The 20,447-nt window shown below is 45.6% G+C and overlaps 1 protein-coding gene across 2 annotated transcripts in view; it reads left to right on the top strand.

The window, feature by feature from the left end:
- The window catches only part of LOC106747328, a 45,203-nt gene extending 36,328 nt beyond the window's left edge, over positions 1–8,875 (top strand). For both annotated transcript variants that reach the window (XM_014624735.1, XM_014624737.1), the window contains exons 3-12: positions 496–736; positions 2,024–2,542; positions 2,638–3,553; positions 3,710–3,823; positions 3,931–4,326; positions 4,704–5,044; positions 5,148–5,663; positions 5,768–5,880; positions 5,961–6,168; positions 6,258–8,875. In XM_014624735.1, the coding sequence (XP_014480221.1) occupies positions 496–736; positions 2,024–2,542; positions 2,638–3,553; positions 3,710–3,823; positions 3,931–4,326; positions 4,704–5,044; positions 5,148–5,663; positions 5,768–5,880; positions 5,961–6,168; positions 6,258–6,834 (3,941 nt within the window). In that variant the 3' untranslated portion in view covers positions 6,835–8,875. The remainder of the gene's footprint in view (positions 1–495; positions 737–2,023; positions 2,543–2,637; positions 3,554–3,709; positions 3,824–3,930; positions 4,327–4,703; positions 5,045–5,147; positions 5,664–5,767; positions 5,881–5,960; positions 6,169–6,257) is intronic.
- Positions 8,876–20,447: the final 11,572 nt, after the last annotated feature.

The following is a 20,447-nucleotide window of genomic DNA, read 5'->3' on the forward strand; positions in this document are numbered from 1 at the left end:
TTAGCGACGACCGTCAGATCGCGCTTCGAACGTTGAATCGAATCGCCACTGGCTCACTCATGAACGTTCGTTTATTTGTTACGTATTTATCATTACTCACTCAAGTTTAGTCGACGACGTAATTAGATGTATCGAGCTCACGACGTAACGAGGAGCTGAATTCATTTTCCGGCGCGTTAATGTAGCCGCGCGCGCTGCGTAGTTTCACCTGCTTATTATCAAGCGCTTAAACACGGTTATTGCGCGGATTGGCCGGAAACGTTCTCTCGGCCACATGTTTTTCTCAGATGTTTACATTGTTCAGATCGGACGGCAAAGCGACCTTGTATTTCTGGGCAGTGACTCTCAATCCGTTCGCGCGTCTCCCGGCTGACATTTGCGCGCGATCTCCGGGAACTCGCCTTCGCGAAGTTGAATCATGCAAATATCCGCGCGCAAACAGGATCGAGGGGAATTCTTTTGTTTGAGAGAGAGTGTGTGCTCCGTGATTTACAGAGGTCAATCCGAAGAGGGTGGTGGTCTACCATGAGAATAAGTCACTGAATATTCAGTTCGATGTATCGAGGAGAGTCACCCACAGGATGGTGTCGGAGATCATGAAGATCTACCTGGTCGAAGTGTTGGGCTACGCCGAGGTCACTGTGGTCAAGAAGGGCAACAAGTTCGACGAGGACGAGGTTTTCGAGAGATTGTCCGAAGTACTGTACTACAAAAGTGGTACAAAAGCGCGCAGAGAGTAAGACAATGAACGATCGCGGCTTCAATAACCGATCGCGCAGTTTGACGTGAAATTTTGAAACGAATTCCGAACGCGGATTCCGCTCGATTCGACTCGTTGGATTTTCTCCCTCCTTCACCTTTTGCGAATATTCTCTCTCTCTCTCTCTCTCTCTCTCTCTATATATATATATATATATATATCTCCTATTCTTAGATCATAAAAATATCTTTCTAATTCGTTGTTTTTTTTTCTCAACAAGTGTGTAAACAGCTGTATTGAACTTCTCTCGAGATGTGTCCGTAAAGAGGATCGAAGGTGTAACTTTGACGTGCATTTTCCATTCGCAAGGTGTACCGTGTAGCCGCATCGGCAGATTAACGATCGAGGACACTCGTCATTGTGCCGATTGCAAATACGTTTTGTACTCTTTTCGCCGAGCGATTACATCTCACGCCCGGCGCAATGGCGTTTCCTCCGGCAAATATTCAGGACGTATTTGTCGAATAGAAGTCATGTTTCTCGCGTCGCGCTTTTCAATCATTTAATAGCGCCTATCTCGGTGCACCTTTCACGCACCGAACGACGTATTCTTCTTCCTCTCCGTAACATCGAGGCGTCAAACTTCTCTCGAGTTGTCTGCTAATACACGCGTCGTTTTGAGACGCGTCGTGTGTATCTCTCGTTTAACAATGTTCCTTTGATTGCGGATGCAATACTGATGCGCTGTATATACGGCCAACTTAATATCCGAGCAAGCGCGAGTAGGCGGGAAAGTTGCATGCCAAAAATGATTAGCAATCCTGAGACATTTTTCATGATATTCACAGATATTTTCTCGGTGTCGTATCAGAAGCGTCAAACGCACGGTGGAACATAATTCCGTCTCCGGGCAACGGCAAATTCAGCTACACCAACTGAATTGTTTTTCCCACGCGCGAAAATTCTCAGAGGCAGAGAGTTGTGATAACAGAAATTGATATCACTCGATTCGTATCACTTATCGTCACCGAATTTTCGTTTCTTATCACCGAGTTTTCATCCGAATTTCATATCCTGCCAGTTGTAGGAACCGAGTTTTTATTTCCCGTGCGAGGAAGACGATCCGAACGAAAACGCCGAATCGGAGAATCTACGCTGAAGGAAAGGATTTGATTGCAGTGGTCAGACGATTTATAGTTGAGACTATTTAAGCAAGTTTTCGTAATAGTTAAACCAAATCCTTTCGCCAGTGTAATCGACAGATTCGCGTCAAACTGCAGCGGGAGAACGCGCACATTCCGATTAACCCATCCGAAATCGTAGATTGCCAGAGACGATGGTAAACATGGAGGTGTGGATTCCACCGCAGCAGGACACGATCCCGTTGCTGAACAGGTACAACTTGAGGGAATGCGGTTCGGTAGCACCGCCGGGATATTTCGGCTGGTTCGTCCCGGAAGCGCTATCCGGGTCCGACGATACTTGGCAGGTCTTCTCCAGGCCGGAGACAGCCAGCAAGTTCGCCATCGACGAGACGTATCTGCCGATCGTGAGGAATTTCACGATAGATCCGGAGACCTCGAACTACCACTGTCAGGAGACTTTCTGCCAGAACGGCATGTACGTGCCGGAGCAGTGTCAGAGCCGAGAGCGACAGAGGCCACCGAGCTGCGCGCTGCTGCTGGCCGGATATCTGGACGAGACCGAATTCGTGAGGGAGCAAATCGATCAACTGAAGCTGTACGTCAAGGTGGCGTGGGTCGGCCCGAATCTCCGGCACCTGACCAAGTACCTGACCGAAGAGTACACTCGTCGGGACTCGTCGACTGTCGGCGATAACAGGTACCGTTGACGCGAAGAATACGCGCGATCTCGCCGAACGATAGTCACTAGAGAAGGACGAGGTATGATGTGTTTTATAACATAATCTTTTCCAGGTCACTGGTGATCCTGCACTACTCGCCTAGCAGCATGATCCCGAACGAGAGGGAATTCACGACGATCGATTTCCCGCGTTGCGGGGCGAGGAACAGCACGAACGGCTGCGATCGATACGAGACGAACAGGTTGACGAAGCTGGTGTGGGGCGGATTGGAGATGAACGCGAGGTTCGCCTTCGAGGCGATCAAACTCGCAAAATTCAGCAAGGACATGTACGAGGATCTGATCGCTCGGCGCAGCCGGGCAGCGAGCGACGTGCCCGACGAGCAAGTCGCCTGCGACTGGCTCAAAGACAATCTCAACTACACCATGACGATGTGGATGCCCCAAAACAACGACAAGAATGTCCTCTATGTAGGCGGGATATTTCCCATGACCGGCTCTTCTTATCAAGCCAAGTCGATCCCGATCGCCTCTGACATGGCGAAGCATGCCATTAACTTGAACAACACCGTGCTGAGGGACTACAGTCTTAACTTGTTGGCAAGCGACGGTCAGTGCAAGTCGGACATGGTGATGAAGTCTTTCATCGATTACATCGTGCACAATTATTACGAGAAGCTGGTCGGCGTGTTGGGGCCGGCTTGCTCGGAAACGGTGGAGCCGTTGGTCGGCGTGTCCAAGCATTACAAAACGGTGATCATCAGCTACAGCGCCGAAGGGTCCAGCTTCGACGATCGCAGTAGATACCCGTATTTCTTCCGGACTATCGGCGAGAACAAGCAGTACAGGCATGTGTACCTGCAGCTCTTGCAGAAACTCGGTTGGCGTCGAGTGGCCTCCCTCACGGAGGACGGGCAAAAGTACACCGAGTATATATCGTACATGCAAGACATGCTCAGGGACAACGGTATCACCTTCGTGGCGACCGCCAAATTCCCGAGAGAGCGAGAGGGCGATGTGATGACGAAGGTAAATCCACTTTTGCCTCGCGCCAATCCTCCGTCTTGCGCTGACGTAACGGAGATTGCTCGGTGATGCGAGGAGAGAAGCGGAGGTTTCGGTTATTTCCCACGCGGCGAAAAGAGCGACAACGGTGGTGCGATTTTGTAATATTTTTGCTTTCAGTATCTGGATGATCTGAGAGAAAGGCAGGCCAAAATCATCATCGCGGATGTGTACGACGCGGTAGCTCGTCAGGTCATGTGCGAGGCGTATAGATTGAAGATGACAGCCGTTCAGGTAATGATAACTGCAAATCACGTCGTCTTGCCGAACGCAAGAATCACAAGGGTGTTAGATTGATCAGTTCGGTAACTCGAGTCGATCATTCTTCTTTCTTATTAAAGGGCTATGTGTGGTTCCTCCCACTTTGGCTCCGACAACAATGGTATGACACGGATCATTACAATAAGCAGGGCGAACAGGTGACTTGTAGCACGCTGGAGATGATGGAAGCCATAGACGGACACCTCGGTCTGTCGCACGCATATTTCGCCCGGGACGACGATATAATGCAGGAGGGAATCACCGTGCGCGAATGGCGCGAGCGATACGAGAATAAATGTCGGATACAGAATCTGCAGCCCTCCAACTATGCTGGTTACGCTTACGACGCTATGTGGACCTATGCCTATGCCATGGATCGCCTGATTCGCGAGAACCAGAATTATGTCTCCCAGCTTCACAGCGACGAAACAGTCAATCGTCTCACGGATATTATCGGGGAGACCGATTTCAACGGGGTTGGTTGAGCAAAAAAAAAAAGAACAAAAGAATTATACGTTCAGCGCGTACCTGTGCTATTTTACAGGATTTTTGTGCAATTTTAGATTCCTTTCTTTATGTGGTTGACAGCTGAATGTATTTTAAATATTAATTATTTCATTTATTTCACTTGGAAGAGGATAACTACTTACCAAACAACGATTAACAGTAACGTTACATGAATATTATAATTTCTTATTCAACAATATAACTGTTATGTACAACATCAACAAGAATTTATTTATCGTGCTACTTGGGGAACGAATATCGGAGCCTTATATCAAATCGATAATTGTTTGAGAAAGTTTTTTTAATCTGAAATAGCGATATCTATAGATTGATTTCTGTTCAACAGGTATCCGGCAGAATAAAGTTTTTAGGCGGACCATCGAGGTATTCTGTGATTAATATCGTACAATTCATCAAAAATAAGACGAAAATCGTTGGCAGCTTTTATCCGAACATCTCGGATAACAAGCACGTCACCGGCGGAACTTTGGACTTGAATATTACGGATTTAGTTTGGTTGTCAGGATCAATGCCGGATGACGGCTCAATGGGGTCGACATGTGTCCTGGCAGGTTTGATGGAGCTGTTGGGTGTCACCTGCGAGGCGGCGATCGGGATTGTAAATGTTATTGGTTTCGGCCTTTTCGGAATGCTTCTCTTCATTGGCTTTATCTTCATTAAGCGGAAGTACGTTTATTATTAAATTTCGTTTCGATCCCGAACATGTCGCTTATGTAAGGTCAAATCAATCCGATGTTTCTCGTTGATAAAATCACGCTGTTACGTTTAGATACGAGAAAAAAGTCCGACTCCATGAGAAGTACATGAAGTCCCTGGGTATCGACCTAAGGCAGGCGGACACTTCCGGCTTGGACACGTGGGAGATTCCGCGAGATAGAGTAGTGATCAATCGGAAACTCGGAGAGGGTGCCTTCGGTACCGTCTATGGCGGTGAATCTTTCTTCCCCGAGAAGGGCTGGTTAGCCGTTGCCGTGAAGACCTTGAAAGTGGGCAGCTCGACCGACGAGAAGCTCGATTTTCTGAGCGAGGTCGAAGTTATGAAGAGGTTCGAGCACAAGAATATCATTAAGTTACTGGGCGTGTGCATAAAATGCGAGCCCGTGCTCACCGTGATGGAGTTCATGCTCTATGGCGATTTGAAGACCTACTTGTTAGGCAGAAGGCATCTGGTCAACGACCAGAGCTACGAGGATTCCGACGAGATTTCCAACAAAAAGTTGACCGCCATGGCGTTGGACATCGCTAGAGCTCTCAGCTATTTAGCCCAGTTGAAATACGTTCACAGGTAATCTCGGGAGATTTCAGACTTAACAACTTCGATGTGATAATAATGATGCGGCGATATCAGAATACTCTGAAATAATTCTATCTCGTTTCCTCTTCTTTCAGGGATGTCGCCTCTCGCAATTGTTTGGTGAACGCCCAACGAGTGGTGAAACTCGGCGACTTCGGTATGACAAGACCAATGTATGAAAACGACTATTACAAGTTCAATCGTAAAGGTGAGTCCACGGAAATATATGCCGCGAGTTTGCATTATACTTACGTTGCGGACGCACGTTGTAAAGTCTCTTCGGCGCAGGTATGCTGCCGGTGAGATGGATGTCGCCGGAATCGCTGGGACTGGGTATCTTCACGCCGGCGTCCGATGTCTGGTCTTACGGTGTACTGCTCTACGAGATCGTGACTTTCGGCAGTTTTCCTTTTCAAGGTATGAGTAACAACGAGGTTCTCTCACACGTGAAGGCTGGCAACTCTCTCGTCGTGCCGAAGAAAGTGAAACTGCCACTGTAAGTAATCACCAGCGTGAGACAAAGCTGTCTCGTTTTTTCAACAATCACCCCGTCACATCCGAAAACGGAGCGTGTCTCATTTGCAGCGAGAATTTAATGTACTCGTGTTGGAACGTGGACCATACGAAGAGGCCGACGGCGCCTTACATCGTGGACTTCCTGGCGACTAATCCCCGCATCGTCTCGCCATGTCTGGACGTGCCCTTGGCGAGTGTACAGCTAGAGAACACCGCTCAGCTCGACATCCAGCTGGCGGAGAATATTCGCAAGTTCTCCCTTTCGTGGCCACCGCAGTGTCCACCTTCTCAGATGCACGGCTCCAAGTCGTTGGACTCTCCGACGCCGCTCTTGTTGGACCTGAATTGCCATGACGACGATCACAACTTGGATCCTCTGCTGGCCGGCCAGTCCTACGAGCAGGACAGCTCCAGTCCGCTGTTGGATCCCATGAGAACGCCGGTCTTGAAACAAACGTGGGTCCAAGAGAATGCCGCGGATGCCAAGGACAATCAGGCGCACAGGTACGTCAATCTTCAGCCGGGTATGTTGAAAGTGGCCGGGGAGCCCGTTATGAACGGTAGCGCCGGTAGCAACATCCAAATGGAAGAGAGGACGTCCATGCTGCACGAGAAGAAGAGCAACGACAACGTATCGGTGCTCTGACGCAAGTAGACGATTTCGATGAAGAAATCGGGAACTAGTGATCCAGGTGACTCGAAGCACGCGGTGCTTTATCAAATAGAGACGACTTTACAAGGGTAACGTCGAAGTTCGTGATAGTCAAGATAAAGTGGCGAACATCCCGGACGAAGCAGAGGACGACATCTCACTGTTCGTCTCGGAGGATAAATATCGTTAAGGTCACACCAAAGGGTTCTCCAACAAGTCCGCAAGACAATTGGCTATTTCGGTTGATCGACGCGCGGAGAATATCATGAAATATTCTCGATATATATAAATATACTCCTCGAACGAAGACCAAATCAAAGCAATGGTTGTGGTAATTACCGCAGACTGAGACTTTCGAATTTTTCGCTGGGAATGTTTAATAAATTACGGAATATAGTATTCCATACACCGGTGGCAAAATTCTGTCTCGAATGAGTGAAGTACTTCGGAGATGAAGCCCAAATCGAGATGTCCGTCGAGAAACGACGGGGCATAAATCGTATGAACTTCGTGCTGACGGTATATATATATATATATATATATATCTTCTTGCGGAACACTCGTGCACGGTAGATAACATAGTTGTACTTAGAAGCCTGCCTAGTAAACTAAATAGCTCCTAAGCCAAATGTGCTCAGTAGTTGAAAACAGAAATGTAAGACGGCCGTCGCATGGGAAGCTGACTCCGCGCATGGATGTCGACGATAATCACAGCATCGATGATGAAATTGTTGGACCCACTTTTGAGACTGACTTCTATCAGGAAATTAAGTCGCATCATCTGACACGGATGACCGCTAATGACACTGTCTGTTATTACAGACAAGTAGTCAAAATATACATAAATAAAAAAGAGAGAGAGAGAGAGAGAGAGAAGAGCTGCTTCTCGTGGATGCGGATCTCGCGACGCGAAGAGATGGTGGAAACGTCAGTGCATCCTTCATTCAGCAGTTCTGTCGCCTTCTGCTCAATGCATCTTTAAGACTGACTTTCGAGATGGAAGCGACGCATCGTATCGTTCTTTATTCTGTACTATATCTGTTTTTTTTTCCTTTTCTTTTTATTTCCCATTGTTGATTAATAGTTCGTTTCGAGAAGAAGCTAGCGCATTTCAAACAGACGATCCCCCCGATGTTTTGCGAGCGGTCGAGTGGCGACGAGTTCGCGTAACCATGACATTTTGTTTTCTCCTCCTCGCTCGTCACAGGTTAAAGGTCATTGAGCACAATTTTCCTTTTGTTTCATGATATCTCTTGCGACGAATGTGCGCCTACGCATGTCTGTTAATCATACGCGTCGCCACCGTGTTCTCGCCGACATCACTCTAAGATTTAATATTGAAAGACTAATCATCGGCTGGCTGCATATTTGATCACACAGATGCGATTATATATATATATATATATATATAATGAGTGGATTTCTTGCAGAGGACTTTTATACGGTATATGTTTCTCGTTGAGAGTCCACTTGATAGCATTCTTGTACAAAGCAGTGTTGCCAGATGACAGAGATAGCACATCACACATTTTATATGATTACAACGTAAACTCGTTCTTCTTGGCTCTTTCCGGCATCAGTCAACAGTTCCTTAAGAAACGCTTTTCTCTATGTTCCTTGATTCTCGATATATTATAGATAAATATACGACGAAATATACGTAAGATACACGAACCCCTTGTTTTCAAAGTGGTGAAACGGAGAGGTGATTCCCTCTCGAAATTCGACCGCTCTTAAAACAAGCGTTTTCCACCTGAAACAGAGCGTGTGCCATTCGCTAAGTAGCTATCGCGGGGAATTGCGCGAGTAGTTGTTACAAATCCGACTAGAATTTAAAGAAGAATTGTAATCGTAGCTACGCAGAGAGCTGGAAAGGGTTAATTTTCAGCGTACGCTGTTCGACTGAATAGCTATACAACTACCGAACTGCTCGACAAAGACGTTTGCATAGAGCTTCAAAGACTCCGATAGGAAAGTATTTTTAATTCTCGATTCCAGTTCGCGTACATCCGGCAGCGTTGCGAGAAACGTGTTTAAGAACATGGTTGTTCTACCAAGGAAGCGCATGCAAGTCTCTCCCTCCCCCCCCCCCCCCCNCCCCCCCCCCCCGTTCGATTCCTAAGAGCTCTAGATTCAGTCCTAAATGAGAGACACATATTTTTTCACGAACGCTCTTAACGACTTACTGCTCGGAAGCATGTCAATTAAAAAACTTTTTGTTAGTCTATTGGCAAGGGAGATGCACTTCCCTCTCCTCTTTCGCCTGTTAAACGAAATCCAAACTATTTGCTACTGGGTTTTAAGAGACAATTACTTGCCTGCATTTTCACATTTCCGGCGCGCAGTTTCAGGAGATTCCTTTCCGTTTTCTTAATTCCTTCTGGTTCCGCGAGTTTAATTAAATTCGAGATGAGGATCTCGAATTATATAATTTGTCGTTATACGAATGGGAGATAAGGGGACTACTCGCATTCGTTTCTTTCCGTTCTTCGCATTACGAGGCAGTATACACGATATTCATTTAAGCATCATTCAATCCAACAATTTTTATAAAAAGACTTTGCGCTACAATTATAATTTTTGAATACGTATAATTTGCGAAAGCTCAAATAAAGGAAATAGGAAGATACAGATTTACAAAAAAATATATACGAGAGAAATAAAAATAGTTTATACATATAAAATATACATATACAAGGTTTATCTTAATTGACGTCCACTAATTACATAGCATTGTTCCTTACCAAAGTTCGAGTCAGAAAATCCTAATTTCTTTCGCGATACTTAATCAAGTGATAATTAATAATTATTATAATTAATTATTCTAATTAATAATTATTAATAATAATATATAATAATTACAAATTAATGTAATAATTGGTAATATAACCATTACCAATTATTAAATAAAATAATTTTAAAATAAAATCTAATCAATTAGCACCGTCGCATGGTTAATAATATATGTCAGCGTTGCGCATTCTTATATGTGCTCGTACAAAGACGCACTGATTGTATAGATTTTGTTCAATACTTTACTACTTTATTAAGTATCGACGAAGAAAATGATTCGATACATTTCAACTTAATTTTGAATGAGGAATAGTGCTATGTGATTGACGAATTCAAATTAAGAAACACCTTATATGGAAATAACGCAGGAGGAGTTTAAAAAAAAAGATTATTTATTCTGAGTATATTTTGCTATTTAAGTTTTTTATACTGTAAGAATACCGAATTTTTTAAATGTACAGATTACCACTCGAATTTCAATTTCGTAGCAACATTTATGTGTACAATTATGTATATATATATTATAAAAAGTTAAGCACATAATTATTCGCCAATACATATACTATATGTATAAATATTACGTATATATCGCAAGGATCAGAAAATTAGTTTTTGTTAGTGCGTAGAGATAAACTTTTTTTTACTATTCGTTTGATCGAGGAACAATATTCGCGAATGCATCGCGATCGATGTACTCCTTCGGCAGATATAGATTATAGATTTGTAAAAGAAATGTTTACATACGTTTGTATGTAACGTTAGCGAAATCCTTCCTAATAGTTAACCTTATAAAAACAATCTCGGCGATTTTACGAGATGTACGATATCGTATATATGATTATTTTAAAGCATGTGTAAGGTCCTTGATTTTACTCGCTACATGTTATTTGCCAGCGTTATTTATTGTCGAATTATATATTATAATATAGTTACTGCGCAACGATTGTGATGTCGCAGCGTACGTTCCTTGAGCGCAGATATTTATTGTGCTTTTCGGGATTAAATCATATTAGATAACGTAATTGATTTATTGCTCACACGATCACCCTTCGCTTTTATATAATCATAAAACGAATTCAATTTTTTTTTAATGTAACGGTGTCTCTCCTTTCATTTTTTAATAGCATACTTTAACATATATAGAAATATTATATAATAAAAATATTACCTGCGGTTATCTAGATGAATTGCTATATTTTTATATTTTATTTAGATAAATTCGGGGACAGATAATCTTTATTCGCTCTTAGATTATTTTTCATATTTCTATCTCATCTATATTACAATAATTTTAAAAACAACACTTAGGTAACCTACTACTGTTAAATTCGATATTGTCGTTTCAAAAGTCTCCGCTAAGTGCCGCCACCAGTTCTGTTGAGCGATCGAGGTCGTAATATGATTCAATGGCAGGTCAGACGAATTTCCTCATTACTAAATAATGCGACTATGCAATTGGTCAAAAAATCTTTCGATTATCAAACTGTATATCTCAAGAGTAGGTAAGATGATATTTTTGAATCTTTAAATCTTAAATCTTTTTTGTCAAATAATATAATTTAACAACAGAATGGACGAGGAATTTTATTTTTAATTAATACAACTCAACGGCACAGGCCGGAGTATTTTTTCATTTTTCACTTTAAAATTGTATGCCTACGGGGCAGGTGAGATGATTTTTTATTATTAAACAGTATATGATTTAACAGAGCAGGTTAGAAGGATCTTTCAAGCAAAACGATTTAACAAAAGTTTGAACTATTATAACATTACTGAAAACTTAATTAATAATTTTCAATAGCGCGACCAAACACTTGTTCCGATGGACTTTGATTTCTACTTATTAAAGAATAACACGAAAGCTTTCCCGACCTGATAATGAATTACGCTACTAAAAAGTTAAAACTCGAGCAGAATAATGCACATCAGTATAATTCAGGTGAAACATGTTCTCATAAGACACTCACATTTATAGTAACGTTCATTGTTAAATTTCGTATTAAATTTCATGCTCAATGGAAAAAAGAAGCTGTCGACTCTAGGATTGCTCTCGAAATTTGAGAACACTGAGAGAACGGTCGGTCCTTAAAGAGGAAGGAGAAGTCGAACGCGAATAATTTCCGCCTCACACGTATCATGATGTCTTTATCGTCGGCTATTAATTCATCGGGGGAAGCGGCGAAAGAAGAAGACCGCGGCCGTGTGCACCGTAAGTCTTTCGTGTGCGACACCTCCGACGCTTCTGCGGGTATTCGTGGCCAAATACTGTAGATATTCGCGATAATAACGGCGTGACTCTCGGTGTCTCCGTCGCCACCCACGCGCGTATTATTTGCGACCGTGTCGATACCACGCACACACGTACGCGCACACGTGTGCTCGCTCGTGCGCGCTCGCTCCAAATGATCCGAAGTCGCTCGTTCGATCCATTGTTTACGCGGCTACACGTCGCCGGCCGGCTTCTCTAGGAGGCCGAGATAGATGAAGATAACATCGTGCGCGCCGGCGAGCGGAGGCCGCGGGGGGTCCAGCCTCTCGCAACAGGTCTCGCGGTGTGTTCCTACCTGTTTCGACTGTTCTCGGGAGCCCGATCATTATAATGTTAAACGATTCGGCGGAGGCCCGCGCGCCGAGGCGCCTACGCTTCGTTCGACCGACGCGAAGACACGTCTCTCTTCCGAGAGCGGAGTACGACCGTCACACAGAGCCACTTGCAGCGCCTGTCGCTGTGACAATCGCGGCTTCCGGTTACAAATTCGGCCTGTGGAGCGAAAGTCTCAGTGATCGGAATCAAGTCGAATCATTTCTCGCTCGATTCTTCCACTTCTCGCGCCTTGCAGCTTTTCACACCGAAAGAAAAATATAGTTATTTTCGGGGGAAGCCTACCACGTAATAATGAACAGACTTCGTCTGTCTTAAATTTGCTACATTTTCCTCGAGCATTTTGTGTTACAAATTGTCTATGTTACGCGTACGATTACACCTTGCCTTTCCTCTATCTTTTCTTCACGTCATGTCTTCGTTTTAATATCTTATTAACGTTACGTTATCTTGATTGTACAATCTGATTGTTCCCGGCAGTGAGGCACCAAAAGAGGATAAATTTCCATCTCCCCCTCCTCTCTCTCTCTCTCTTTCTTTGATCTATTCTCTATTCTTCATATTAAATAGATTAGAAACGAATCGCCAATTAATCTAACACGGCAGCTGCGCGACCACTCCCTACGCCGATTTTCACCGGTCGGAGCGCTCTTTAGCCGGTCGTAAATCAAACCGAAAGCCGCCACCGCGCGAGGCCCGCTTTCTTCTTCGAGCATTCGCTCGCGGGCAACGCGTTTGATCAAAGCCAACGCGCGGAGATCGGTAACATCATTATTATCGGCGCGTTGCGCCCGATATCGTGATCGGGCACGATTTCCTGCGAGCTTAATTGACACCGCGCGAACCCAAACGGGGTCACCTCGCGGAGAGAACTCGTGCGAAACGCACGAGGAACGAAAGCGCGCGCGCGCGCTCTTACGCAACTCGCCCGCACATACAATAATGGAGAGCCGAAATTAATAGCCGCAGTGCGCGCGCGCGCAATGCATCATAACGGCCAATGGTGGAGAAAAGGGGATTTCATTCAGAATTATAGACGATATGTTTCTTTGCACCTTGCAGATATCCACTTTTAATGACGTACGAGCTTGAATTAGCACCTCGCCAGTCCTCCAGGATTGGCCGAATATGTACGGACATCCTAGATGAGCGGGAAGAAAGAACGGAACTTGGAATTTGAAATTGATTTGAAATTAATGCTTGCGTTCCGACCGCGAATTTGCGGGCGTGGAACCAGTTTGCCGATCGTTTTGCTGCTGTGCATTAACGTTATTACCGCTATCGTCGGGGGAAGAAGGGGGGAGGGACACGAACGATCGCGAACTTCGCGTCTTCCTCGATTTTTACGTCGTCCTTATGACGCTCCGTCGCGATCTCCCGTCGCGTAAAGTCGCGAGCGGAAGTGGTGCGATCGGTGTTCGCGCAGCAGGTTGTTCCGTTGCGGGAAACTGCCGGAGGTGGGTGTTATGGGATTTAGATTCCAGAGATTCGTCGAGATTTGATTCGGGCGTAAATAATGATTGAAAGGCGCGAGAAACGGGGAAGGAGCGTTATTTCGAAACTCACGAAGCTGATCGCACCGAACGCGTAGGATCGGCAATAGTGAATGCGATAACAACGGAAGAATGGAGGGTCGAATCGAGAGCTGTCGATGAAGATGATAAATGATTAGCCGAGTTGTAAGTTATTGTCAGTCGGAAGTCGGAATTGTTATGCGGTGAAACGTGATTGGTCGAGTTAACGCGACGTGAATAATTGAGCGTTTTAGTGGAAGGAAACAGAATTTTGCTGGTTCTTAAGGGCCGACTTGGATTCATCAGAATCACGTTTAGTCGTGTCACGTTAATTCGATGTGGATCATACTGAGTAGCTACAAATTATAAGGAGAATCTTGTTTAGACTAATTATTGAGATTAATCTCCCGCAAGCTAACCTTTCTTCCTCATACTCATCTTCTTTCTTCCACTTCCTAACTCGCTTGCCCCAAGTATCACCATGCGGAAGAAAACAGCGGACTTCCAATACGTCGAATTCAGTTGCGCTTTTTTTCTTTTATATTTAAAAGTTCAGCACTCGCGCGTAAAGTCCGCGATCCCTTACTTGAGCAGAAGGCGGCTGAAACAACAGCAGACATTCGCGAGCGCACGCGCGAACACAATGCGTCGTTTCGCCACGAGATACAGCGTATCTAATGCGAGACGCTTAAAAAGTCTTCGACGTTTCCTCGAAGCGGCACACCGCGCGCGTTTCTTATATCATCTCGGACACTAACGAAGATATAGGGTGTCGTCTGGCGGACAGATAATCGCAGTGCGCCAAGTCTAAAGTGTCCCCCGCGTCTGGAGGCTGGCCGGGATATTGCGTTACGTTAATTACGCGCGCGCTATCGCGGCCACCGTTAAATGGCGCTGTCACGACGCCGGCCAACGCCGGGGATAACAATGACGGTTTCGATTTTCCCTCAGACGTGTCGCACGAGGCGTGTGAATTTAACAATACTTTCTACGCCGAGTTCAAATCACTTTTCGGCTTTTCGCATTTAATTACGGCACGATATGCTTTTGAATTATAGAATACTTCCAAATAATGGTTTAACTTGAGAAGGCTACCTAAGTTCAATTTTGATGCAATTTTGCAGGTATGTGGTACTTATTGAATGCGGTCGAAACTATTAGCGTGGAGTTGCGGAAGTGCTTAGCCTCCGGGATTCTCAGATTTTAATTAATCGGCTTAATTAACGCTTTCCAAGATTCCGATATAAGAAAATTCGAATTTAGCAATATTTTGCTGAAATATTTCACTTTATTAGTATATTAGGAAATTGTATGTGCGGTATTGTCAAAATATCATTGTCGTGAGAAAACAAGAAATTAAAGAAGCTCATTTCTTACATTCAATTGTTAGTAAGACCTTCTAAAGTCTTACTCACATAATAGACTCGAATCACTCGGGCATACATTTTTTTAAACGTGAGGCATTTGCTTTCTCAACGATACGAATGTGTATTGTGCGTTTCGAAAGACTACAGCTGCCACGCAAAAAAAACGAGACTGATGGAAAAATCGCGGAATCCAGAATAAGAAACATACTTGTGAAACAATAAGAATGTTACGCGCATTGCGAGGACTGTGTTTACCGGTGTAATAAGAGCGGTGGCGGCTGGGAATTGGCGGGCCGAGGGATTGCCGCCAGTACCGGATAAATCTCAATACAAAGTCAATTACAGCTGGCAGCTACGGTCACGCCGGTGGGCGTGAATGGCTCGCGCGACTCATTTGCATCGTACGCGCCGATATCGGGCTGATTTACAAATTCCAGCCGGCTCGGGGCGGTCTCGCTGACTGACGGCCCGTGTCGCGGATTGTTTATTTACAATCGCGGATACGGACGAGAATCGCCGGCGTGACCGACGGTACGGTTAACCAATCTCAGGTTGGCACGGCCGTCGAGAGAAGTGTGTAACTTGCACTCGGACTCGATAGAGTATCGCGTGCAATCGAACTCCTTATTATTTCTGAAATTAAAGAAGATAATGAGTTGATAATGTCAATTTTGCGCAGAAAGTAGTGAGCAATCTTGCACGTTTTAAGAAAAGAATTCGACGTTTACACACGTACGCGATAATTGAAAATTTAGCGACTGTAGAATCTTCATTTCTCGCTTGGGTCAATTTGACCCGCGAGTAGCAAATCTAGGGTTAAAACAGCGCCGACTCCGTCGTCTCTTCCAGATTAGTTTCTTCATCCACAGGCCGGATTTCAGACGGAAAAGGAGAGCCGAATTAATCAGACCTAACGACTGCGTTGCAAACCCCGTTGAGAGCGAGGGGGTGCACCCCGCTCCGTAGAACGCCGGTGATTTCCCGGGCGAGCACGTTAACGAGCGATCGATCAGGAATTATTATGCGTCCGGGCATATTTTTCGCTGCGCGCGAACAGCCGCGCGCGCATGATTTATTCCGCGGACGAGAGCGCGGCCGGTGCTTTGTTACGGGCAACGTTTAGCGCGCCTTGATAGCGTCATTAATCCTTTCGGGTGTATTTGTGGTCGCGCGAGAAAAGTGTTAGATCGCGCGCGCGCACGAATTGTGTTACGTGAGCGCCGCGGAGCGAAATAACACACCGCGAGACAAACGCGCGCTGTCGGAATGGCCGGCTAACAAATTCGCGCGGGGAGGGGGACGCGAGGCAGAAAGGCGATGTCCGCGAGAAGAGAGCGTGAACGTCACTCGTGATGCATCACGTGTCGTTTGTATCGCGGCCGTCCTGTGACTAATCGGGTCAAAGTAGCGGCAGGTCCCCTTACGAGACGTGCGCGCCGGAATAATCGCTTATTAATCCCGCCAGCTGCGTCGAGCTCTGTGCGAAAGAAGTCTCCGCTTCCCTCCCCTCGTCACACAGATTAGTCGGGTGTCCCGAAAACGCGGAAATCGAATTTTCTAGCTGCTGCCAGCAAAATCATCCCTGCCGCTGCGTATTCGTTGCGATACAATTCGGTTGGCACGATCGAATCGGCGAATTAGTAATTAGTGTACCTAACACGGTGCCAGCCGAAAGTATTATACGTCAAAGCGCGAGAAACCATTGTTGTCTTGCAAGTTTTCAAACATTACGCGATTCTCCGATCAATATTGACTCGCATCCAAGCTGTATATCAGAGATCACGTTTACAAACATTTCGTACAAATTCCTTTCATTGTATTAACCATTGCCTTACCAACAGTATCGTCACGGGCGAACCACCTTAAACAAGACCCGCCGCTGTGTAACGGCCCATTCGCGAGTAGAGCGGCGATCGTTTCGGCGACGCGATAAAAATCATTTATTACAGGTAATCACGAAGTTTTACTCCGCCGGTGTTTTCCCGGGCGTTTTTACTCGCTCGCTCGCGGGGGGAGCGCGTGGGCCGACGGTGTGCTTTCTCTTCCGTTTCTCTGCGTATCGGCGAAGAGCCGGGTCAGTCCCCGGGCCGGGCGGTTCTCGACGGCTAACGACCGATATAAACGGGAGACAAAACTAATTAGCCGGGATTATTAGAGACAATATGGCAAATTGCGCTTACTCACTCGCTCGATCGTGCGCCGCGATAGACAACGGCGCGCCGGTTTCGCCGGAGCGTCGGCGCGCGATTCGGCTCATTAATTATGCCCGACTTACGATTACAAGATCGGCTTAATTGCGATTGCGCAAGAATCCCGGCGTCCCGACACGGTTTGTGTGTGTGTGTGCGTGTGTGTATATTTAGCCGCGGCCGTGGCGAGCGCACCCCGAGGCGCCTCGCTCGCGCGCGCACACACGATCCCCACTGACCCGTTTTTCCTCCGCGAGAGACGCGCATCCGATCGATCGAGATTGTGCTTGCGAAATCGCCCCGCTCGAGGTGCTAATTAACCCGCGCGCATTTTTCCCTTTTCGGGCACCGCCGTGTCCTTCGAGGGTGGTCCGCGCCGTTGCGTCGACAGGTACATTAATAAATCTCACCGAGCCGCTTATTTCTTCCCAGATATGCGATTTATACGCGCGGTAGGCCGCTACACTTTTCTTCCCCCCCCCCTCGGATCGATGGCCGCGACGTGGCAGTCGACGCATAATACATCGTATTATTGCGCCGTATGCAAATGCTATTTGAAGCTGGGGGCCCGTTCGAAGCGCAACGCGATTGCAGACTAGTTTAGATTTCGAAATTCCACGGGGTGTCGCAAATTGCGGGAAATTTGCGGGAAAATCCGGCATGATGTAACTTCACGCAGGGATATCGTATCGGCGCGATCGATCACGGAAATGTTGTAACACTTCTTTCTCGACGAGGTGCCCAGCGCATCTCGCATTCAATAGGAAAATGTACTGGGGATTTGTGAAGAAAGTATAATAAAGGTAGGAAATATAATAAATAAATAATATAATAAATTTAAGAAATATAATATAAGAAATCTTTTCATTGGAAACGGGATGCGTGGCGAAACTCATCGAAAGAAAGTGTTCCAATCTTTAACACTGGACGGGTGGTCGCGGTTAATCCGCCGGGTGTAGATTAACCAGAAGAATAATAGCCTTACACACGCACAATGCATCGGGTTGTGAGAATTTTCCGATTCCACACGCATTGTTGATTTATTATTTATTTATTATCGTGGAAAATGCGGTATAACAAATGAAAGCAATAATTTATCACCGCGCCGGCTCTATATTAGTGCCTGGGAAGAAATGTGTGCGGTTAGAGAATACCAGTGACCTAATTATGCCGCTTGTTAAGTCTGTTACAGCGGTATGCGTGCAATACAATCCGAAACAAAGCGCAATCGCGCTGATTCCGACCGGTCGCAATTTCGCAAACGCACAAATCACGCGGCTGTATCGCGCGTCGACAACAACGCTCTCGCGGAAAAGTCGGGCCGCGTCGGCGTGTAAACACAAAGATCCCGCGTGCGCGGGATAAATCAGTCTGCTCGCTGACTTTTGCCGATTCCCAAGCGAGTTGCGCGCCGATCCGATCGGATCCGGCGCGTGTACATCTGTCGACGTGCGCGCCGCAAATCATATTACGCGTATCGCGTTTCAATTTACGCTTCTACGTGTAGCACGATCGCGGCGCCGTCGCCGCCGACAATCGTCACCGTCGCTAATACGCCTCTCTGGTGGCTCAAATGAGTCAGAATGACTTCTCTCTCTCTCTCTCTCCTACCTGGTGCTCGGGACCGAGCTGGATCGAGTGTCCGCAAACACCCACGTCCTGTCGATCGTCGATAGATCACACCTGATCGTAAATAGATCGTTAGCGCCACGATCGTGCCCGCATCGCTCCGTGGTTTGCTCTCGTTCTCTGGGATTTCGCCTCGAATCCGTGCTGCACGTCTTATCGCGTGTTACGTCGTCATTACGTGACGTCGAGAGAATCGTTCAACTCGTTTGCCAAAGGCGTTCAATGACGTTGGCGTTATTCTTGATGACATTAAGTTACTGATACAGCGCTATAATCATTCATTTGGCCCGAGGCACTAACTCCGCCTTCATTACACAAATTACTTTCTTCAAGTTTTCACTCTGTGCAACTTCTTGTAATAATGTATCCTGTAATGTTGTAGTAGTCGTAAATCTTACTGATCAATTGAGTCGTATTTTTTTTTTTGGAAATCAAACATAATCTGGTGGTTATTGGAAGATTGTCAGTGCAGTAATTAATTTTATTCTCTGAACTTCTTGGAGTGGGATCTCACTTGAAATATGTGAACAACGGCAGTACGTTCATCTCTAGTAATAGTCGAAATCGCAGGAACAAACGTGTCAAGCTTAAGGTGGATTTTGACTCCGAACTGACTGAAAAATCACTCGAATCCGTGTAACTTGGTTGTTATTTCATTTTTTGAATTTCTGAAAAATTTTTACCGAAATTAATCCTACATACGTGTAGTAGCAACATATTTCTCTCTATATCCTACTAATTTATATTATTATAATTACAATGATAGAGCACTGATATAATAAGAATGTTTACATTTCTCTGTCAAATATTTGTTTTAGATGTTAGCGAGGCAAGCCGTGACTCACGGATTTCATTCGCGCGAACAACGCTAATGCACGTACATGTCACGCGACATTAAATCCGAAAGTGACTCACGTGTAACGCGATACAATGCATTGATAACATTCGTCGTCATACCCAAATTTGACCTTCTCGTCTTTTCTACCGTCAGCCCCGTGAAAGATTACAAGTAACTTATGTAAATTTCGCGAATACTTATCTGTCCGAATTTCTTCAATTAAATAATCACAATCAATGAGAACCGCAGGTAACATTTCTCTGTCATTAACGGGCACATATTTAGCTATATTTTTTCCGTTAAAGCTATATTGATGTTAAAAATATTTATAAATTCGCCGAGTAATCGACCGTCGATCGCGACCGCTGCGGTTTGATCGTCGAGAAGAGCGTGGCAGTTAACGAAAATATAATTAGCGCTAACGACCTGCGGATAAGATGATTGTTTACGATCACCGTAAGTTGGCCATTGTTCGCTCAGTGCAGAATATTGTCTCCTTGTCGTGCGCTTTATGGCTATTCTTTACTGCGGCAAAAGGTGCCGCGGCAGGAAACGTTATGGCGCGGGGGTCAAAATAGCGGAGAGACAAGATCGAACTCCGCGGCTCCCGGTACTACATCGAGATCTCGTATCGCGGAATGTCGCGTAATTCTCTCAGCGAGGCGACACGCGGAA

The sequence above is a fragment of the Dinoponera quadriceps genome, unplaced genomic scaffold, assembly GCF_001313825.1.
Source record: "Dinoponera quadriceps isolate SergipeBrazil2010 unplaced genomic scaffold, ASM131382v1 scaffold2305, whole genome shotgun sequence".
NCBI classification, from domain to species: Eukaryota; Metazoa; Arthropoda; class Insecta; order Hymenoptera; family Formicidae; genus Dinoponera; species Dinoponera quadriceps.